General features: G+C 38.3%; 3 protein-coding genes and 2 pseudogenes across 4 annotated transcripts; 4 read left to right on the top strand and 1 right to left on the bottom strand.

Annotated features, from left to right (window-relative positions):
- Positions 1-150: 150 nt before the first annotated feature.
- Positions 151-1,052, bottom strand: LOC125472040. The gene is made up of 2 exons (XM_048573085.1): positions 576-1,052; positions 151-453 (listed from the first exon to the last, which is right to left on the bottom strand). Exons 1-2 carry the CDS (start codon positions 942-944, stop codon positions 256-258), a joined length of 567 nt encoding a protein of 188 aa, XP_048429042.1. The 5' UTR covers positions 945-1,052; the 3' UTR covers positions 151-255.
- Positions 1,053-2,817: 1,765 nt separating this feature from the next.
- LOC103943085 (two-component response regulator ORR21) lies at positions 2,818-7,126 on the top strand. 2 transcript variants are annotated; one of them, XM_018646428.2, is made up of 6 exons: positions 2,818-3,380; positions 4,048-4,200; positions 4,280-4,678; positions 4,819-4,895; positions 5,363-6,470; positions 6,706-7,126. In XM_018646428.2, exons 1-6 carry the CDS (start codon positions 3,164-3,166, stop codon positions 6,726-6,728), a joined length of 1,977 nt encoding a protein of 658 aa, XP_018501944.2. In that variant the 5' UTR covers positions 2,818-3,163; the 3' UTR covers positions 6,729-7,126. The 2 variants fall into 2 exon arrangements, with proteins under 2 accessions (XP_018501944.2, XP_009351555.2); XM_009353280.3 differs by having other exon boundaries at positions 2,819-3,380; positions 5,363-6,529.
- A 1,383-nt stretch (positions 7,127-8,509) lies between these two features.
- Positions 8,510-11,894, top strand: LOC125471900 (CRAL-TRIO domain-containing protein YKL091C-like). Its single transcript, XM_048572848.1, is given in 7 exon segments — positions 8,510-8,991; positions 9,085-9,340; positions 10,065-10,101; positions 10,701-10,789; positions 10,792-10,817; positions 11,207-11,317; positions 11,516-11,894. Coding segments are annotated over 7 exon segments (729 nt in total). The 5' UTR covers positions 8,510-8,919; the 3' UTR covers positions 11,654-11,894.
- Positions 11,895-14,351: 2,457 nt separating this feature from the next.
- Positions 14,352-16,834, top strand: LOC125471883 (annotated as a pseudogene).
- A 770-nt stretch (positions 16,835-17,604) lies between these two features.
- LOC125471949 lies at positions 17,605-22,420 on the top strand (annotated as a pseudogene).
- The last annotated feature ends 501 nt before the right edge of the window (positions 22,421-22,921 follow it).

Below are 22,921 nucleotides of genomic sequence, written 5' to 3'. Positions count from 1 at the left end.
ATTGGTTCATCGGTTTAATTTCAAGACGCCAAAGTCTCATAATAACATGTATAAATCTTCAGTAGTTCTGACTATTGGATAATCGGTTTTTATATCCATTAGATTGAAGTAATTAAAAATATTATTCTTTCAATTGAGTAGGCCAAACTATTGAAGAAAATATGTAATAACAATAGCAAAACACGATGAGTTACATAGAAAAAAAGCGAGATTGAAGTCAAGTTTTAAGAGGCATTACAAAAAATACGCCTAAAGTCAAATTGGGAGTTGTAAGTTGGGGGGTAGAGTAGTGCTCTTAAACTCTTCCCAGGTGAGGCCTTTCTGCAAGTATTCAATATTAGAAGGGTCGAAAGGTCCTTTCACCCTGTCTATAGACTTGATCACTGCCCTTGCTGGAAGAATGCTCTTCGATGGGTCCGGTGATGTCCCATAACTCAAGCTCGAAGAGAATCCCTGAAACAATAACAATATTACATGCAAATATTACTCTTCAATCTCAAGTGAAATAAGAGCTGTTTGAAAGTGCTTTTTAGAACAGCTAAAACCGCTTTCAAAACACGTAGCTAGCAACAGACCTTGAAGATAAGCACTTCTACATCCTGGTCATCCACCACTGCATGCACGATAAGTGCTTCTCCTCTCACACTCTGACTGTATAATTCCAACACTGCTATCTCCTTATTGTGTCCGTACTCGACGTCCTCGTCGTCATCCTTGTCATCGTCGTATCTGAGCACTCTCCGCCTTGCGCCGCATCGAGTGCTCAAGCCCCTTGGTCCAAAGGCATTCACGTTGAAGGCTGAGGCAGAGCATGTACTGAAATATCTGGTAGCTGCAGATTCAGAGGAGGAGGAGGTGATGGTGGTTGCATTTGGAGAAAACGGTGATTTGGGTGGGGAGGAGACCAGCACAGTCCATCTTCCCAGTTGGAAATGCTTCAACATAATAATGTGGATTTCCAAGTGTGAGTGCACAAGCAGAAGAGTGTCACAAAAACTTGTGGATACAACAATTTTGTTCTTGAAGATAAGGTGTGGGTCACAGCGGTGGGAAAATTTAAGTAGAGTTGTGCGACCATATTATCTGTAAGCATTTCTATCTAACAAGTCTAATACGAAAATTTATGTATTTCCGTCTTACTTGACAACACGTAAAAAATATTCTAGTTGAACAATCGTATTGAAATTTCTCTCGTCTGATATATTTTTTTCAATAATTTGTTTAAACTCTGCATTATTTATTTGTTAATAGCATTGTACGATAAATAATGTCATGTCAAACCGATTGTTACTAAACCAAAGATCATTTTCTCAAATTCAAAGAGAGAATAAAACTATAAAAGATGAGTTTGTTACCATGAAAATAACGACCAAATTGAGTGAATGAAACGTAACCGAGGCGGGGTAAAGTCATCTTCAACAAAAGTTAAAACATGCATTGGGAGGGATGATCAAATTTGTCGGTGTAAATAGCAAGAGGCCCAAATCAATGTGGGCCAGCTCACAGCCGATACCACAAAAATGGCTAATGCGGATGTCGTTTCATGCGTACGACTCCGAAGCACATATGAGGTGTGACACGTGACTTGTTTGAATTTTTTCTGTCCTTCGCAATTGACTATTCGTAGTTGTCGAGTATGGTTTATATAAAACGAATTTATCGTCATGTGATGTTTTTGGTGTAATAATATATATATATATATATTTATATATATATTTTTTATTGTAAATTTTTCTTCACGTGACAATAGCTTTTTAGATCTGAACCAAAAAAAAAAAAAAAAAAAAAACTATTTATAAATATTTTTATTTAAAACGACCATTGCTAAATCGCCAAATTTAGTGGAAATTGGGATTATGTTGCGATCTTCAATAATTGTGGACAAGTATTTTGCAATGCAAGTTTCGTCTTGAATCTATTTCTTTTTTATTTACATTTCTTGCCCCACAATCAATGCTTATGCTTTGGATTCAATAGTTATATCAAAATGATTAAACCAATGGGGAAAAAGAAAGAAATGGCATCAATTTTTCATCATATTTGCCTATCATTTATGTTCTAGATGATTTATTATTTAGCATTTTTTAAACAAATTAATTATTGACCTTAAATGATAATTGCTTCCATGGTAATTATGAAATATTTGTATTTATTTTTATATGACTATATTCTATTTCAGCGGATTTCAAGTGAACTCCCGGTGGTAGGTATCATTTTTGGTATTCGTGATATGGTTTGACGGTTGAAGTCTATGGTGTTTTGTTTTACTTCTTGCATATGCAATTAAACGACACATGTGGTCGCGTTTTATATAGTTAGACAATCATGTCTTATACATTGTAAAATCTTTTTATTTAATACTACCATTCCCAATTCATAATATAAAATCTCACACTGATGAAAAAAAAAAAATACTGAACGCACAATAATTGTGAAAAAAATTAAACTAGTAATAGTTAAACATCGAATTTACTGTCTAAATTGGTAGGTCGAATATGTGACGAGAACCTGACACAGCCAACGACCTTTTACGACCGTAAAGAAGCACAAGAAGCGACGAAGGTAGCACTGCGAGCTGGACCCCACAGGCCCAACGCACTCTCTATATCTCTGACTCACCAACATAAAAGGGAATGAGGATCCTCCAAGCACACTACATCGTGTGATCTATTTTTATCAAGTATTATTTATATTTAATTTTAAATAAAAAAATTTACCATAATTTTTAACTGCACCATAAAAGTAAACTTACCCGATTATTTCTCTTTATTAAAATAAAATAAAACAATCATTCAAAAAATAAATAAATAAAAGCGTTTTGGGTTTCTCTTCCTCGCGTTATCCTCACCCCCGTTTTTATATAAACCCTACTCTCCCTCTGCTCGTCTCTAGTAGTCAAATTTTCACAATTCAGACGCCAATTGGTCCAATTCTCTCTCAATTTCTCCGATTTCGTTCTGTCTGATTGCTTTCCGAAACCCTAATCCCCAATTCGAAGGTTTCCCCTCGCGGATCTCCCTCCAATTGGCTCCACTTTCACCCTCTGCAAGTGCAACCGCTAAAAATGGAAATTTTAGTCCATTGAAAATGGAACATTAGGGTTAGGTCGTCAGTGGGTGGGTGTGTGTGTTTTGCGTCGTTGTGGTGACGGTGTTTGGTGGCCATGGCTGCTTTGCAGAGAGTGGCGCAGTCAAGCGTGAGCACTACTGCGAGTAGTTATGGTTCGTGTAAAGCCAGTGGTGGTGTTTTGTCACCGTCTGCCGGCATTGAAATGGCAGTCCCCGATCAGTTTCCGGTGGGCTTGAGGGTTCTAGTGGTGGACGATGACACCACGTGCTTGAGGATTCTTGAGCTGATGCTCCTCCGGTGTCTGTACCAGGGTATGCCATTGAACTTCTAGTTTCTCAGTGATTGGTTATGCTTATGTTTATGCTTTATTTGCGTTTAGTGTAGAAAAAACAAGTTATTATCTCAAATATTAAGAATTATTTCAGTATTTTTATCGTTTGTGTAAGATCAGGAAGAAATTATTATTTTTGTTTCAGGTCTGTATTGTATATGGATCAGTTGCAGGACTAATCTATAAGAAATTGAACATATATATATGTATGTATTAACCGGGTAATTTTATTATGGAGATTCCAAGCAGCTGGATTAATCAGTTGTTGTAGTCTGTAAATCTCTGTCTCAAATGCGAAATGTGGAATTTGAGAATTGAGACAAAGTAAGCAGTAGGTGCGTAAATAGCCAATAAGCATACGCTTCTTTGTTACTTGAATTATGACCTTTCGACGATCAACTTGACCTGTTTTAGTTGTTCTCATGGTTCTGTTGGTTCGTTAATCTAATTAGAAAGCCTTTGTGCTTAATTTATCATATTAGGAAAGTACGATAAACCTATTTATTTAGGCCAGCTTGTGGAAGTGCTGTTCATTGTGTATTTAACAAGCAAACAATGTCTAGATAGCTGAATTATGTAATGTAGGAGCAGAGTAAAGCTCTGTAACTTTTGTTATTTTCTTTACCCTTTTGTTTTATTGCTGGCAGTTACCACTTGTTCCGAGGCTACTGTTGCTTTGAATCTTCTACGAGAGAGAAAAGACTGTTTTGATGTCGTACTGAGTGATGTCCATATGCCTGATATGGATGGATTTAAACTCCTGGAACACGTTGGACTGGAAATGGACCTTCCTGTTATCAGTGAGTATATAGATTTTAATTTCTTCAATGGTAGTCAAATTATGCCTTATGTGTATTAACATGACGGTGTATTATTCAGTGATGTCTGCTGATGGGAGAACAAGTGTTGTTATGAGAGGAATTAGACATGGGGCCTGTGATTTTTTAATTAAGCCTATAAGTGAGGCAGAACTCAAGAATATTTGGCAGCATGTTATTAGGAAAAAATGGAATGGGAGTAAAGAACTTGAACATTCTGGGAGCTTGGAAGATAATGATCCACATAAACAAGGAAACAATGATTTTGAATACACATCTTCTGTTAACGAAGGAACAGAAGTTTCATTGAAAGGTCATAAGAAGAGGATCAACGCTAAAGAAGATGATGATGGTGATACAGAAAACGATGATTTGTCTACATCGAAGAAACCTCGTGTAGTATGGTCAGTTGAACTCCATCAGCAATTTGTCACTGCTGTGAACCAGCTTGGCCTTGATAGTATGATCTTTAACTTTTAACTTTTTATTTTGATATACACATATTATTGTAAGGTGTACCCGGCGTACATTTCTTGACATCATAATGTGACTGCTCAACCCGGCTTTCTGTTACTGACAGAACTTTTTGTAATATTTCAGAGGCTGTACCAAAGAGAATTCTTGAATTGATGAATGTACCCGGTTTAACTCGAGAAAATGTTGCTAGCCATTTGCAGGTATAGTGCTTCCCCTCATATTGATAGCTTAGCTTGCTTTCATCTTGTTGTCTTTGTCACGGACAAGAATGAGTGAATGACACAAAACAGATGCATTTAAGAATTCAATGCATAAATAATATGTGATAATCAATACTGTAACTACAATTATGCATCACGCTTGAACTTGATTCAAAATCATCAGTTTATTTTAAAAACCTAACTTGAATTATGACAACAGTAATATTTTCGACATGCACATGGGTCTAATAATGAGTTGTGAATCAGATTTAGAGTATTTTACATTAGCTTTTCTATTTCAGATATCCATTGTGGGATGAGCACATATTTTTTTCAAAAGAAATTTAGAATTGTGTTTTCTTGCATTTACATTCCGGTGATCTTTTTATATGCATACAATATACTTGAGTTCTTCATTTGTTTTCCAACCAGAATTATTTGCTTATAAGAATTAAGTGGTTGTGCAGAAATTCAGGTTATATTTGAAGAGATTAAGTGGAGTAGCTCAACAACAAAGTGGGATTGCAAATCCTTTTTGTGGGCCCATGGACTCAAATGGGAAGTTGGGTTCGCTTAGTAGATTTGACTTCCAAGCTTTGGCTGCCTCTGGACAAATTCCTCCGCAAACACTAGCCGCCCTGCAAGCTGAGCTTTTAGGTCAACCTGCAGGGAACCTTGTGCCAGCAATGGATCAGCCTGCACTTCTACAGGCATCCCTACAAGCACCCAAGCGCCCCCCTGTTGAACATGGTGTGCCATTCATGCAGCCTTTTGCAAAAAGCCAATCAAACGTTTCCAAACATTTTCCACAATCCGTCATTTCTGCTGAGGATGCTTCTCTGGGATTTGGACAATGGAGGTCTAATAGTTGTAGTGCAGTGGCACCCAGCAATGATCATGGAGGGTTGAGTACTCAGAATAGTAACTTGTTGATGGGCATTGTGCAGCAGGAGCAAAGACAACATAAAAGAACGCAGCAGCAGCCTGTGCTAACCGAACCTAGCCGTACGTTTAATGTGCAGCCATCTTGCCTTGTGGTCCCCTCTCAATCATCAACTGGTTTCCAGGCTGGAAATAGTCCTGCTTCTGTTAATCAGAGTAGTAGCTTTAACAGGTCAACTGTTATTGATTACAGTCTGCTTTCAGATCAATCTAATAATTCCTTGAGTGTTGGACATATACCGACTGGAAATCTTAAAACTAGTGTCACTCTTGGTGGGTACTCTGGCCCTGGTTCTATTTGTGCCACGTCTTGCTTAGTTAATGCTGTCAATAGCACCAGTTACCAGAACTCAACTGCGACATTGAGTGATTCCAGAGAGTTGCCGGGGTCTTTGCATAATACGGCAAACAGCCAGGGTTTTTATGTTGATAAGTCAGGGGAAATGCTTGATCAGGGACCCCTTAGGAGTCTTGGATTTGTTGGTAAAGAGACTTGCATTCCAAGTCGATTTGCAGTGGATGATTTTGAATCGCAAATGAGCAACTTGAACCCTGGAAGGATCCATGTGGAGAGCAGTGGTACCCTAGTCAAGCAGGAGCCAAGTGAGGATTATGTGTATAACGCAAAACTAGGTATCCCAATATTACACCAATATTCTTCAAGTGATTTCATGAGTCCTTTCGCTGATTAGGTAACTATTGTCTTGGTATTATTCTAATTTTATTACTCTCTATATCACCAACATGTGCATAAGGGTGTGTGCGTCTGTGTCTTAGCTATTAGTAGTTCTTTGCTCGTCGATACTAGTATCTGAGAACCACAAGCTTGTAGATATCGTTATGTAATTCTCATTTTCATTTGCAACAGGCTTTCATTTTCAAGTCTCTTGATTTCCATGACGCGTACAGATTATTTCACACTATCAAAATGTTCAGTAGAGATTGCAGTTGAAGTATGTGTATTATATTCCTATGATTAGATCCAATATATGTGCCTGCACCGGACTCAGATGCAGAGCGGCCTCTTGCATCCGAGACTCGAAAAATTGAGGACAAATGTGGGGGGCAGGTTCACTTTCATTCAGTTTAGTGTTAATATTGGTCCGGAGGCAAATACATTGTGTTTAAGACTCCAGCAGCTTGGCATCTTGCCCGACATAGTTTTGTAGTTAATTGGATCAGGTTATGTTGGAATATGACTCGCAAGTCATGAATTTGTAGTATATATTTACTTATCTATAAATTGCCCAATCTTGTAAATGTAGTTTGGTTCAAACATTTTCAGCTTAGTTTGCATTCTTCACCGGCGCTTGCCGGATGTGCAACTCATCCCGCCTCGCAGGTAACGAGTTGGTATTTACTGATCACGTGACGCTGACGAAATTTTTCTTTGTCAACAGTCAAACATATTAGTAGTTTCTTTTACATGTCTGGTCACGTGAGGCTGTCACGAAATCTCTCGCGATTAATGCACAGTCGAATCTTTATAAATGAACAATGTGGAGACGAAAATAAATTATTATTTTAGAGAGGTAAATGAATAATTTATTAATAAATAAATATTTAGTTTACAAAGAATTTTAGGATCTATTTGATATCCTATTTGAAATTTTTTATCATTTCTCAAAACATTTCTTAAGAATATTTCTTGAAAATAATTTTCTTTAAAACTCAAAAACTTGATTGGTTTGCGATTTAAAATTTTTAAATCTTACAACTTAAACTAGACAAAGAGATCTAAAAAGAGGGGGTTGCAGGAAAGGGAGAAAGAGGAGAGAAAATGAAAGAAAGTAAGAGATGATTGAAAGAAAGAGAAAGAAGAGAGATGATTGGACGAGATAGAGAGGAAGATGAGTGAGAGAAAGAACCGAGAGAATGAAAATAGAGGATTAGAGAAGAGACGAAAAAGGTAAAAAGAAAAAAAAAGCAGGAGAAAGAAAGAAGAAAAGAGAGATAGATTTGGACTAAGATGGGAGGAGGGAGAGAAAAAAAAAGTGAGTTTAAGTTTAAAAACTCTAAAAATTCAATTTTTATGTTATTAGAGAATATATTATATTTTTGAGTTAGCCTTGAATTCAGCTTTTCAAAATAGTCTTGTCAAATAAGTTTTTAATGCCAAAACTTGAAAATTGATTTTGAGTTTAAAAAGTTAGATTCAAGTAGAGTACCAAACAGATCCTAATATTTTATTCGATTTTGTCTTTTTGTCTTTTTTTTTTTTTTTTTGTTGTTGTGATAAGAAACAAAAATATTTTTGTTTTTAGGTTTTAAACTTCAAAGATAATTTGAGAACAAGCAGAGGAAGTAATTTAAAAATTAATCTCCTAAAAGATGAAGTATTTCATGATATTTTATGCACGTGGAAAATAATCTCTTTACATATAAGTAATCTCATGGGCTCTTAATCATTATAACTATTATGCTTCTCCATGTCGTCTTATTTGAAAGAAATAAAGAACCTGCATTAACCGATGAGAGAAAAAAACATTCGATGAGATAAAAAAGCATTGTGCGTGTACAAAAGTGAGCATCCCTCTTTTAATAAGAAAGGAATTGCAACAATGGGTTACAACAAAAGTATCCTCTCTCTATCAACCAATCCACAATATCAAACGCTCTTAAAGGGTCGGCACAATATTTATCAGATGAGATGAAGAATAACAATGTAAAGACGCAGAGACTAGCAAAATATGCCGAGTGACAAAAATTATGTTCGAATGGTTTACAAAAATAGCAAATTATACAGCCACTCGTCGATGACTGCGACGGACAAACCTTTTGGCTGCTGAGTTACCAAAAAAGAAGCAATAAAAAAAAGACTAATTTGGCTGCATATCAAATTCGAGTGGTTCCTGGGCCAAGTTGTTTCTTCCACACTTTTTGCTGTCTGTTTTGAACCAAATTCATGACTCAATAGCGACGAACCAGTATTTTGCCCCACCCCCTCCTCCTTTCCTTACTTCTCCCTCCGTTGTTTAGTCCCCTTTGTCCGAAGGAGAGCAGAGAGTCCGTTTCGTCAACGCAACACTCTCTCTCTCTCTCTTCCAATCCCAGAAACAAAGCAAGTCTCAGAAACCAAAAAATGGAGAAAACCCAAGAAATTGCTCTGACTGAGATGAAGAAATCAGTGCAAAAGCTTGGATCTTCCACTGAGGTAAGAGTAAATTGCAATGCTTTCGCAGACAGTGTAGAGTAGAAGTCATTCCCTTTCGTACTTCTTATTAATCCATGGTTTTTTTGTTGGCAGAAGTTTGGAGACCCAACACTCATGAGGTTCTTGATTGCGAGATCAATGGACTCGGACAAAGCAGCGAAGATGTTTGTTCAGTGGCACAAATGGAGGGATTCGTTTGTTCCAAATGGGTTCGTCTCGGACGCCGAAGTGAAGGATGAATTGGACGACAGAAAGATCTTCTTGCAGGGTTTGTCCAAGGACGGGTACCCTGTCATGGTGATTAAAGCAAGCAAGCATTTTCCTTCCAAGGACCAGCTCCAATTCAAGAGTAATTATCTGTGTCTAGTTTTCTATTATTTCATCAATTTTTGGTGTTATATCACTCTTTAGAATGCAATTGGAGAGAAGTTCAAATATAAAGAGGTTTGGCCTGTCTTTTGCTCCAGCGTTTTTAATTCCCCATAGTCATAGATTAAAGTAGTTTAAACTATTAAGGAAAAAGGACTTTTATCCAAAATGATCTTGTGATTGCATTACTCTTCATCTTGGTCCTGAGATTTAAAATCGATAGAAGTGGTTCTTGAGATTGTCCACTGTCAATCAATCATTTTGGTCATTTTGTAAGAAATCTCCGTGAGTTTATTTTTGTCAAATCAACCTCTCACCTTAAATTGGTGATTTCTTCAATTTAACAGAGATTTTTCACACAATGACCAAAATAATTGACAGTGGACAATTTCAAAAACCACTTTTATCGATTTTAAATCTCAACAATCTCAGGACCATTTTAGCTAAAAAGCCAAGAAAGAATGACTTGTTGAGTGTGACTTGATCCACTAGCATTGTTGAGTGTGACTTGATCCACTAGCACTTTTTATTTTTGGCTCTTAAACATATATCCACTAGGACTTTATCAACTGGATAGTGGGGACTAATAGGTTTAATCCCACAATGCAGACTGCATAGGCAAATCAGTATTTTAATTCTATTTTTCACTAGAAGTAAAGTAATTGGTGAATTATGGATTCACTTTAGATCATCTCTTGTTGCAGAATTTGTGGTTCATCTGCTTGACAAAACAATTGCAAGGTACCTCTCAACTTTGCTAATATTGAAATGTCTATTCAACAATTCCGAATTTAACTGCTGAATGTGCACACAAGAATCCAAGAGAATTTAGCGGGTGGATTCGAGCTGCCAATGAATTGAAATGTCAATTCAAATCCTCAAAAAGGGTAACCCTTTGATGAGTGCTTGAAATGTCTATTCAAAGCAATTTAGGTACCTCTCAATATTGAAATGTCTGTTCAAAACATCGAAAGAGTAAGCACCTGCCTTCACATGAGGTTCTTGGAAGCATGATTGGATTTAGCAAGAATACATGTGGTACGCAGGATTATGATTCTTTAGAGACAGTACATGATAGGGCTTGCCTTAGCTATTCTGGTTTATGAAAACACTGGTCGCATAAATCGAATAGTGCCCATGCTTCTTTCAGTCTGAGAAATGTCACTAGTATACATGTTCTCCCAGTGTCAATGCTGTGAATTTGTTAACAGTAGAATTAGATGTTACATGAGATGCATATTTTCTGTTGATGCTGTAACCCTCAAATCCATCGATCGATGGAAGACTGTTTAGCTCTTTCAGGATATCTCAACATTTTGCCTTTTGTTTTGCTTGTCTAGCTCTTTCAGGGGAAAGGAAATTGGAAATGAAAAGATGATCGGCATTCTTGATTTGCAACAAATTTCATACAAAAATATTGATGCACGTGGTTAATCACTGGATTTCAATTTCTACAGGTGATTCTAATATTTCAATTTCAGCTTTTAAAAGCACTTCCATATGAGCCCTAAGATGGCATGGCTGCAGGCTTAGTGTAGTGTACAGTCCTAATAAGTGAACTATACAAGTTCAAGCAATTGTATTCAATGACTTCAAATTTCTTTTGAAGCTGATGTAGCTGTCGTCTTTCGTTTTTCATCTTCCTACCAGCTATTGACCATGCATAACTAAATGACGATTTCAAGCTTCTGGTGTAAATGTGATAGAATCCCTCCATGAAGATTGTGGTGCTATTTTAATAGCAAATGCAAAACATGTACTAGAAGAAGCCCCTGGTCTAGCGAGAGCATTTCCTCGCTATACATGAATTGTTGCTTAATCGCTTTGTATTCTTTTAAATGTGCAGTCTTACTACCCCGAGCGATTAGCAAAGTGCTTCATCTTAAACATGCCATGGTTTTTTGTAAGTGTCTGGAGGATGGTTTCTCGCTTCCTTGAGAAGGCAACACAAGAAAAGGTATGTTGTATTTCCATTTTTGATAATATGAATGAGTATTCTATAAAAATATGAAATTTTGGTACCTCTATGTAATCAAGGTGGTGCAACAATCTGGATGAAGTTGGTATATTATGAATTGTTTCGTTGTTTCTGAACGTAGAAGAATGGTAATTTAAAAGCATTTGCTGTTATCTTAGTTTGTGATCGTGACTGCAGGTTGTGATTGTGACCAGTGAGGAAGAAACAAAAAACTTCATCCGGGAAATCGGTGAAGAAACCTTGCCAGAAGAATATGGAGGACGAGCAAAGCTTGTACCTCTCCAAGATGTTATACTGGCACCATTGGAGGATTGATTCGACAATCACATCAAGATTGGGGGCTGCTCTCGCAGTCCGATATTCTAGGCAGACTTTGTACTGTTAACCCGCTATACATGCTCTCAAACATAACCGTTGGTAGGCAGTTTCGGCCTGGTTCTCTTTGTCATGAGTAGTAATATGTTGGCATGTATAAGGGCTTCCTTCTCATACTCTTATGTAATGTAAACAAAGAAGAAGGGTTCTCCATCTAAAAGATGATGAATTCGGTTCAAAACCCATAAGGGTGCGTTTGTTGCACTCGACTATCTCGGACTGAACTAGTTTCAAAGATTAAGCTGGACTGACTTAGACTAGACTAAGTTGTATTGATTTAGTGAAGCGTTTGGTGCAGTGTCGGACTAAGAAGATGAATAATTAAAAAAAAAAAAAAAAAAAGGGAAAAACCACCGGTGATATGTAAAAAAAAATTCATGTTATTTGCTTCAACTTCAATTTCAACCAACATCAAAATTTCAACTAAAATTTCTAGTTCCCAAATTCTACCAAAATTTCAATCAATTTCAACCAACTTCAATTTCGACCAACCTACAATCAAATTTTAAATTGCATATTACCGAGAGGAAGAATTGGCAAATTAACTCATAATCTACCCCAAAAATTCATGTTCTCAATTAAAAACCAAAGATTTACAATCTCAATTTCTCAAAAGCCACGCATTGGCAATATATTTCCCACGAAGGGTAAGCAAATCAAGCCTCCATCTGCGTCATTGAGGCTTCCATCTGCGAATCAAACCTCCAGTCACGAGCCTCCATTTTCAATTGCGGATCTCAGTCAACCAAATTCGTCCTCGTTCCTTCGACTTCACCGTCGTCTCCCCCTCCAAACCTCTCTTCTCTGATGACCCACGCTCATCCCCTATTCCAATCGACGTGAATGGCCTTGCCATCGATAGTGAAAAGCTCAGACTTAGCCTTGAGCCTATCGTCGCCGTTCTCATCTTTTATGTAGGTTAGACTAAACCCACAAAAGCGCGGAGCCGAGAATTTGTACATCTCGTCGACGATCGTCGTCATCGGTGGGCTAGTCCGGCAAGTTTGGTCTAGCAAACCAGGACAAAGACGCAAGGAGGACGGTTGGACGAGGACGCGAGGAGGAAGGGACGCGAATGATCTTAGTAGTCCCCTGCTGATTGGGAGGTCTCGCTAAGCCTTTCTAACGAAGGACTTAGTCGGAGCATGTCCAGTCTAATCCCATTAAACCTAATCCTTTGTGCAAACCAATCATGAGACTGCACTAGCAATTAGTCTAGTCTAGTCCAGTCCCCCTTAATCTGGTCAAACAAAAACACCCTAAGTTTTTTTGGCTTGTTTTGTTTTCGTAAAGGCTTTTGTGAATGAGGACACGATCCTCTTTGGATCCTTTTGGTGAGGATCCTGAGAATTCGTGAATCGTATCCGTTCATCGTACATTGTGCGGTCAATTTTTGTCAAACACTATTTGTGTTTAATTTTAAATAAAAATATTTAAAATAATTTATTACCATACGATATACGATGAACATATAGGATTGATGGATTCCCGAAATTCTCACAAAGAGGATTCGGGTTCGACTTTATGTGCCTTGTCAAACTTTTGTTTGGTTTCTTTAATTTATCTTGTTGCTTTTAACATTGCTTTTCACCCACTCACATGGTTTGGTTTGGTGGTATTTAGGATTGGTTGGTATTTTGAGGGATTAGACGTGAAAGTACTTTATCTCTTCTAATGCTTCGTCCCGGAATGATTTATCTTCAACTTTTAAGTTGGATAATATTAAAAGGAAATTAATGAAAATGATGTGAAAATTTTGAGTTTTAATGATAAAGATAAAATAAAGGGTAAAGTGAATAGTACTAGAATTTACTTTTTAGTGTAAAAATATGATTTTTCGTTAAAATGAACAGTACTATTAACTTTTCGTTAAAACTCTTTAATATTAATTTATTTACTCAACAGATATTAAAATAGTGAATTGTCAAATTCAATCCAATCCTAAACATATAGCGAGTCCTTTAACAATCAATTCTGATCGGCCCAACAAATGGTCAATGGGCAACGAAGTGGTGAGGCAAATACATACATATATACATATACATACATATATACATATATATATATATAAGACCTATTTTTACTTCTCACATACTTTTTTAATTTTTGATTGTCGGATCGGTTGAATTGCAAAAAAACAACGGACATAAATTAATAAAAGGTGTGTGAGAAGTAAAAAAAGGTGTGTGGATAACACATCCTTATATATATATGGAAGAGATGACATTTTGTTCATGCTATGCCCATAAGGACATTACATAATACATACACAAGTACGCTTAAGTGATTGAGATTGTTTATTGAAATTTAGTGTTTAATTCTACCCTCTCAACATTACTTGTAAATTCATTATCATACACTTTCATCTTCAAGTCTCTCGTCATATGACTAAATATCACGAGATGAATAAGATAAGAGAATTGAAAACACACATCCTTTTTAATTTTTTATAAGCGCTCATTCTCCCACGGTTTATGAATGTGCAAGTTAAAATTGAAGTCGTGTGCATATCCCATTTCCCACGTGCTATTTCAAGTTCAACAGTCACAAAGACCACAGTATATATACATAACCAGCCTTCGAGCAAAACTCAAAACCCCACTCCGCCGCCGCCGCCACTCGTTTCTCCTCCGGCTCCAACCAAATCTCCAAAATGTCCACTTTCACCCACCAACACAATGGCCTCCTCCTCAAGTAGCCCCTCTCGGCCGGTCTCGGGCTCCCCGTGTCCAGGTTCCGACCCGGTCCATTCACAGTCCGAATGTCTCTCCAAGAGACCGGTCCATCACTCGCCGTGGTCGGCGTCACCGGCGCAGTCGGTCAGGAGTTCCTCTCCGTCCTCCAAGACCGCGACTTTCCTTTCCGTTCAATAAAGATGCTCGCCTCGAAGCGCTCCGCGGGTCAGAACTTGAACTTCCTCGGCCAAGACTACGTCGTTGAGGAGCTCACCCACGACAGCTTTGACGGCGTCGATATCGCCCTCTTCAGCGCCGGCGGGTCAATCAGCAAGGAGTTCGGTCCCGTAGCCGTCGAGCGCGGCACCATTGTTGTTGATAACAGCTCTGCTTTCCGGATGCAAAATGGCGTGCCGCTTGTGGTCCCTGAAGTCAATCCGGAGGCTATGGAGGGAATCAAGGTTGGGAAGGGAAAGGGGGCGCTTATTGCTAACCCAAATTGCTCCACCATTATTTGTTTAATGGCTGTCACCCCTCTCCATCGCCATTCTAAGGTTGACAATTTTTTTTTCCTTATCTTTTGTGATTTTTGGAAGTTTTTGAAACTTTTTGAAATGGGTTTTTGGTTGTGGAGCTATAAAGTTGATTGCTTTGTTGTTGTTATGAGATTTTGTGCATTTTTTGGGGTTTGTTACGAAATCGGGTTTTCTTGAGTTTGTTTTTTGGAGCTACAAAGTTGTTTGCTTTGGAGTTATATTTGGATTTTATATGTGAATTCTTAATTGGGGTTTTTTGAAATTAATTGAGTTACATTGGATTATAATTTATGAATCGTTTTCAGGTAAAACGAATGGTGGTTAGCACCTATCAGGCTGCTAGTGGAGCTGGTGCTGCTGCCATGAGAGAGCTTGAGCTGCAAACTAAGGAGGTTTCTTTTTTACCATTTCAGTCTCATTGTTTTTTGTTGTATTTTTTTTCGGTTTCCGGTTGAAGTAATGTAATTTAATTTCTTTATAAAGGTCCTGGAAGGGAAGCCACCAACCACTAAGATATTTTCGCGACAGGTCTGTCTATTTATTGTGAATTATTCAAGTTTGTTGTGGAAATTAATTTTTTTTTTCCATGAAACATCATTGAACCGTACATTTGCGATTGCCTGTTGCAGTATGCGTTTAATTTGTTTTCGCACAACTCGGCAGTTCTTTCGAATGGATATAATGAAGAGGAAATGAAACTAGTCAAGGAGACACGAAAAATATGGGTTAGTTTCATACTATTTCATCAGTCAGAGTAATTTAATGGAAAGCAGCTTGTAAGTTTGCAGAGGTTAATAACATAGGTGTATGTATTATTTACTCGTTGTCCATTTCCTCAGAGTGACAATGATGTCAAGGTAACTGCCACATGTATACGAGTTCCTGTCATGCGGGCGCATGCTGAGAGTATAAATCTTCAGTTTGAGAATCAACTTGACGAGGTAATACCACAATGCTTGCTTTAAGTCAGTGGTGAACTCTATTTTTTTCAATACTTGCTTTGGTAGACACGTTGATGATTTTCGCCTTGCAAATCTTCAGTTAACATTGCATGACGATTCGTTTGTCTCTTATGCAATTTTAGGCTATTTTTGTATCCTATTTATAGTTAAATAATGAGACATTCTTGAAGGTGTTAAGATGCCTATGAATTTTATCCCTGTATGTTAGAGGGACTCAGTTCCTGCTGAATTTTATGACGATCTTATGAATTTTTATTTATGTACTTATTTTTTTCCCGTTCTCTTTAGAGTTCTAAATCTGTTCGCTGTCCAGGACACAGCAAGGGAAATTCTGAAGAAAGCGCCTGGGCTGGTGGTTATTGATGACCGGTCAGCGAATAACTTCCCTACACCATTGGAGGTGTCAAACAAAGACGATGTTGCAGTAGGCAGAATCCGTCGTGATGTGTCCCAAGAGGGGAACTATGGGTAAGGGTAACGGTACAAAATTTTATCTTTCTAACTATATATTTCAACAAACCACTAAAGGCATATCTCTAATCAGGTTGGATATCTTTGTCTGCGGTGATCAAATACGCAAGGGAGCTGCACTTAATGCTGTTCAGATTGCCGAGATGTTGATATAGTTAACTTCAATTTCAAGGGCGACGTTTTTCTATATAAATCTATGTGAGAGGTTAGATGAAGTGATTTGAGTTGATTCTGTTTTAGTCTTCAGATGTAGGCACAAGTTGAAATCGAGCAAATTAAGGCAGTTTCATTGTTTGTTTTTGTAGAATAAGATATTAGCAGCCGACCCCACTTGGTGGGATACGGCTTCGTTATCGTAGAATAAGATATTAGGCTTATCAGTAATTCATTTTCAAGTGCAATTGTTAGCATAATATCCTTCATTCTAGAGGGAATTTTGTTATAATGATCTTGTATTTTAAGAGAATATTTCACTCTCTGCCTCTTTTTTTTATTTTCGGATTAAGCTATTTTCTAAACCTCTATTTAGAGGAAGGGAGATTTGAACACGGGTACAAAGGTCAAGCACACTACTCAAGCCAACAGGCCCAACCAACAACCGCGATCTTTTGCTTTCTTGAGGCACAAGAATTGGTGATGCTCCAAAGTATGTTATTGAATCCCTTAGGAGCAAGTTCCAACTTTCCAAAAAGTACCCTAAAAAACATTCTAATGCTTTTAGACATCCTCTCAGTCAAGTATATGCTCTCAACCTTGCTCACCAAGGCCCAAAGTAACCCTTCATGGGAGGTATTTGCCCATTCACACTTGAGATTCTTGGAAGTTATTGGCCGAAACTTCTCCTTGGGGCTGACCATAGGATTGGTCCAAAACTTCCATAAGGTTCTTGGCCGTATTGTTCAATTCATCATTAGGAGCTCAATTAAGAGTTAATCACCCTATAACACCAATTTGATTTCTGAACTTTTAAGTACAAAACTATAAAATTCAAACTTATAAAATTACGAATTATGTTACATGCAATGGTAATACAGCTGGAAATTTATTGCATGTGGTCCAATATCCTAGTAGATACGGTGTTGAGTTTCCATCTATACGTTTCAGGTTTGAAACTAATATAGTTGAAATTTACTTATGCTGAGTTGTGAATAAAAGAAATAGAGTGGGAGAAATCAATTATGCCTATGCTTTTTGGTGCGGGTGCGATCCCTATCAATTTCTTTCATTATAACAACTAACTATCTCACTCACTCACTAATATCGCAATACTAAACAAATGACAAGAATAAAACAATCCATGATGATCTTGCTACGTGTGACCATGTGTAATCTTCGCATTATGAGGATTTGCTGTCGCTGCGAAGCAGGAGATCATGACACTCGTTATTCTACGCATTTGGCGCCTAACAGGAAGACACAGAGGAAAGCATACCTAGGATAACTGGGATGACAAGGTTTCTTCTTTTATTCTGCTACAACTGTAACTACAAGTTTGTTACTGTGCATATGATGGACCCATATATATACACAGGTGAGCTTCATTGGCTTTGCTCCTCACAATACAGCAGCGTTAATTTTGTTGGGAATAATCTCAGTGCTCATACATATTTCAAATTCAAGGTACCACTCTTTTTCCTTGTTGATAATTCTATTTAGACATACAAAAAGCGAAACTTTTTAATAGGTTATGTTAGCAAGTTAGTCATTTTGTGCGTCTAAATATCGTTACTCTTTTCTCATTTGCAGCATTAGCAATCATTTTATTGTATTTCTAAGTATTTTATGCATAGGGATATTGCAAAGAGTTCATAGTTTTTAATTTCAATTTGTACTTGTGAATCAGCAGTTGCCATCAACAGTATCAACATGGTTAAGACTACAATTCAGTTGTATGGATTTTCCTCTGTCGAATCACCGGAAGCAGTGAAGGCGTTTCTGGAGGAATACACTGGAGAAGGAACTGTCTCTGACGTGAAGGTTCGTCCCCAAATGATGGAAAATCAAGATCATCCGCCATAGTTGAGTTCACACATGCAGAATCTGCTGAAATAATAATCCCATTAGCTGATGATCGTCTCTTGTGGTACGGGGACTCTTACCTGAAAGCTAGGAAATGGAAGGTTGATAACTTTGAACACAGCATGGGACGTGTAAAGCTGCACTTCGGATGCCTGGTTTCCTGACGAGCAGTTTTCTGTTCTTTGGACAGCACCGGATGTTCAAGTCAACTTTGGGACAGAATTTAAGAATATCTACTTCTCGTTCTCTTATGATTCTGCTGTATACAAGCTCGAGGTCTCCACGGAAAGTATTAGCCAGATGGAGCTCCATATCGCACGCGATCAGCTTAGGAAGTATCTTCTAATCCAGGTTTGTCAGTCACATTTTCTCAAATTTCCCTCTCTTTAGTACAATGATATAGCTGAAATTTGTGAACCATTACTTTACAATTTGCTATGAAATGTACGATTGTAACTTCTAATTTTAGTTAGTGATCAAAGTTTATAAGTTGATTAATACAAAAGTTTAATTCACCCTGCATAAAAGATTCATAGTAACTTCTGATCCCACGTCGAATATCATGAAACAATCTGTCAGAGGAAATGACTAACATTTTTAATACAAAAGTTTAATTCACCCTGCATAATTTAATGTGTAATGTGTGACTCTCAGAGGAAATGACTAACATTTTTTCTCTACCTTTCTTCTTTCTCTTCCTAGTTACTTGGCACCCCTCGGATTTTTAAGCAAACATCTGACAATGACTGGGTTCGAGAAGTTGACTTCACTCCATCGTGCTGCATTGGCCAATCTTCTGCTGTATGTTTGGAACTTCCATATGGTTCTGTGCTTCCAAATCTACGTGAAAAATTTCTTCATTACCAAGAAACTGAAGGACTGCTTCGTTTTGGAGATAGGCAATCCTTTCTCCTGTAATTCAGATCTTGTTCCTATTGTCGGTCCACCTGAAGGCATTAACTTGCCGTATAAAATCCTGTTCAAGATCAATTCCTTGGTTCAGCACGGACGTGTTCCAGGGCAAGCACTTGATGTCACTTTTTATAAGCTAGTTGATCCTAGCAAAAGAAGAATTGACTACATAGAGTGTGCCCTGGACAAATTATTTCGCTTGAAAGCATGCTGCTATGACCCTGTGAGTTGGCTCTGTGAGCAGTACAGAGATTACAAGTCGTGCACGCGAATTCCTGAAACACCTGCTATCTCTTTAGATGATGGAATGGTGTATGTGCACAGGGTTCAAGTCACACCATCTAAAGTTTATTTTAGTGGTCCGGAGGTAAATCTTTCAAACCGTGTTCTACGAAAATATCCCCAAGATATTGATAATTTTCTTCGTGTTTCTTTCGTGGATGAGGACTTGGGTAAGATACGTTCGAAAGATTTATGTTTGCGTCCGCGCAAAAGTAACACTTCTGCAGAAGAGGAAAGGAGGACGAGAGTTTATGAAAGGATATTTTCCATTCTAAGAAATGGCATTGTCATTGGTGACGAGAAATTTGAGTTTCTTGCCTTTTCATCAAGTCAGTTACGCGAGCATTCAGTGTGGATGTTTGCGTCAAGAAGTGAGCTCAGCGCACAAGACATCAGAAATTGGATGGGGGACTTTAGAGACATCCGAAATGTGGCGAAGTATGGTGTTAGGTTGGGCCAGGCTTTCAGCTCTTCCAGGGAGACTTTTAATGTTGATAGGGATGAAATTGAACTCATTCCTGATGTTAAAATCGAAAGGAGTGGAGTCAAATATTGTTTCTCTGATGGAATTGGGAAGATATCTGCTGAGTTTGCTGAAAGGGTGGCAAGAAAGTGCGGGAGAAGTTCTACTCCATCAGCATTTCAAATTCGTATAGGTGGCTATAAAGGTGTCGTGGCAGTAGATCCAACATTAACAAAGAACTTGGCACTGAGGGAGAGCATGTGCAAGTACCAATCCAACAACACAGCACTTGATGTTCTCAAATGGAGCAAGTACCAGCCTTGTTTCCTCAATCGTCAACTGATCACCCTTCTGTCCACCAATGGAGTCCCGGATCATGTCTTTCAGAGGAAGCAAAGACAGGCTTTGAACCAATTGGAAGGCGTTTTAACTGACCCATCAAGAGCAAAAGAAGCACTCAAAACGATATTTCAAGGGGAGGTCACAGATGTTTTGAAGGAAATGCTTTCGTGTGGTTACAAGCCGGATGCAGAACCATTTCTGTCATTGACGCTACAAGCATTCTGCACATCCAAGCTCATGGAACTGCGGAAGAAAACAAGGATATTTGTTTCAAGTGGAAGATCAATGATGGGATGTCTGGATGAAACTGGAACGTTGGAATATGGTCACGTATTTGTGCAATACTCTCGCCGCGTGATTTCCACTGGCAGTGCTCACAGCAACACTACCTCGAGCGAAGAGAAGTTTGTTGTGGACAGGAATGTTGTAGTTGCTAGAAACCCATGTTTACACCCGGGAGATATTCGTGTTCTCACAGCTGTGGACGTGCCGGCATTGCACCACATGGTGGATTGTGTAGTTTTCCCGCAAAAAGGAGAGAGGTATGTCAACCTTCTCAGTTCTTGTAGCTGATGAAATTACAAATTCGTTTTGGATTGCATCTGCATATTAGTGTTACTCTGTTTTACAATAATTTGTTGCCTTCAATTGTGTACGTACTCACTATTATTTTTTTCTCGCTGAATTAGACCGCATCCTGATGAATGCTCAGGAGGAGATTTAGATGGAGATTTTTACTTTGTTAGTTGGGACTCAGATCTAATTCCACCAAGGAAAGCTCGACCGATGAATTATACCCCAGCACCAACTATTGAATTGGATCATGACGTTACAATGGAGGTATTACTCAATTTATTAAGTACAATGTAGCCGCTTATCGTTACTTCAAAACATATTCTACAATCGTGTTTCTGCCTTTTTCATTCAACATTTGGTGTCCTATGCTGTTTGTTACAGGAAGTTGCAGAGTCGTTTACAAACTACATAGTGAACGACATGTTGGGGATCATTTCAAATGCACATGCTGTCTTTGCAGACACACAACCACAGAAGGCCATGAGTGCTCAATGTATAGAGCTCGCCAAGCTCTGTTCCTATGCTGTCGACTCTCCAAAAACTGGCGTGGTAGTGGAAGTGCCGCGTAGTCTACGTGCCAAAGAATATCCGGATTTCATGGAAATGGTTGAGAAACCTACGTATGAGTCCAGACGTGTTATTGGGAAGCTTTTCCGACAGGTGAAAAATGTTGAGCTTGGATCACATTCAAGCTCAATTAAATCCTTCACCGTGGAAGTGGCTAGGAAGTTCTATGATCCCGACATGGAGGTAGACGGATTCAAAGCTTACATCGATGATGCCATCAACTGCAAAAGGGAGTATGACTACAAGCTGGGAAACTTGATGGATTACTACGGCATCAAAACTGAAGCAGATATACTAACTGGGAACATCACCAGTGTGTCGAAATTTTTCGATAGACTTGGAGACAATTAATTACACTGTAAGGTCACTTAAAAAGGAAGCTAGGGCCTGGTTTTATGCGAATCAATCAGATTCCAGCACCAATGTCGATAATGTATCCTCAAGAAAAGCGTCAGCTTGGTACTATGTTACATATCATCCTCGTTACTGGGGTTGCTGCAACAAGGGAATGGAAAGGGATCATTTCCTCAGCTTTCCGTGGTGTGTTTTCGACAAGCTCATCCAGATCAAGAGGGAGAAAACAAGTACGAGGAATTCTTTTCATATGTCCGACCAAAGAGGCGTCATGCTTGACAAATGCCGAAGCACGTGCTCTCCGCTTTGATTATGATTTGTAATTTGTTATGTTTTTTTAAGCTGTTAAAGTTCATGTAAGTACGGCTATCAAGGGTGCTACTTCCCTTGTCATTTGCCTCGGTTTATTTTAGTTATTTTCTGACTGATTGTATTAGCATTTCTAAATTTTCAGTTACATTTTGTTATTCACAATCGTGCAAACGTTGTAAGCTTCCTTATTACTGAGTCGAATTCGTTCAACTCTCGAAAATTTTCTGAGTTGAATTCGTTCAACTCTCGAAATTTTTCTAGCGCCCAACTCCTGCAGATCTTTTTTCGGTTTCCGGTTGAAGTAATGCAAGTTTGCAGATGTTAATACGGATCGTTTATTCGCCGTCCATTTCCTCAGAGTAACAACGATGTCAAGTTAACAGCCACATGTATACGAGTTCCTATCATGCGGGCACATGCTGAGAGTATATATCTTCAGTTAAGCGTTGCATCCTCTTGCGATTTTAGGCTATTCTTGCTTTGGAAGATTGGAGCTAAATTTTGACGGTAAATAAACAGGAAGATTCGGCTGAGGATGGCCCATTTGGTTCAAAGTGGAATTCGGCCCGTCTGTGTTTTGACAGATAATCCGTATATGAACCCAAGTCCGGTCACCATCTCTATTGTATAACAGTATCTTTCGCCACGTATAATTAAGATATTTCATGCTAGACACAGCCATGATACCTAATTATTATCATTGTATTAGAACGCATCAATATTGCTCGTCCAGTGGG

The sequence above is a fragment of a genome, unplaced genomic scaffold (assembly GCF_019419815.1).
Source record: "Pyrus x bretschneideri cultivar Hongxiangsu unplaced genomic scaffold, Pyrus_bretschneideri_v1 Contig63, whole genome shotgun sequence".
Lineage (NCBI taxonomy): Eukaryota > Viridiplantae > Streptophyta > Magnoliopsida > Rosales > Rosaceae > Pyrus > Pyrus x bretschneideri.
Note: the sequence above shows the minus strand (reverse complement) of the source record. Positions and strands in the feature narration are given on the sequence as shown.

What these genes read in the sequence shown, in the direction of transcription:
- LOC125472040 (XM_048573085.1), bottom strand. Translation starts at nt 944, where the DNA reads ATGTTGAAGCATTTCCAACTGGGAAGATGGACTGTGCTGGTCTCCTCC. An exon ending in TAGAAGTGCTTATCTTCAAG is followed by an intron (nt 454 to 575) that starts GTCTGTTGCTAG and finishes TTATTGTTTCAG; the next exon opens with GGATTCTCTTCGAGCTTGAG.
- LOC103943085 (XM_009353280.3), top strand. Translation starts at nt 3,164, where the DNA reads ATGGCTGCTTTGCAGAGAGTGGCGCAGTCAAGCGTGAGCACTACTGCG. An exon ending in GAACCAGCTTGGCCTTGATA is followed by an intron (nt 4,679 to 4,818) that starts GTATGATCTTTA and finishes GTAATATTTCAG; the next exon opens with AGGCTGTACCAAAGAGAATT. An exon ending in ATGTTGCTAGCCATTTGCAG is followed by an intron (nt 4,896 to 5,362) that starts GTATAGTGCTTC and finishes GTGGTTGTGCAG; the next exon opens with AAATTCAGGTTATATTTGAA.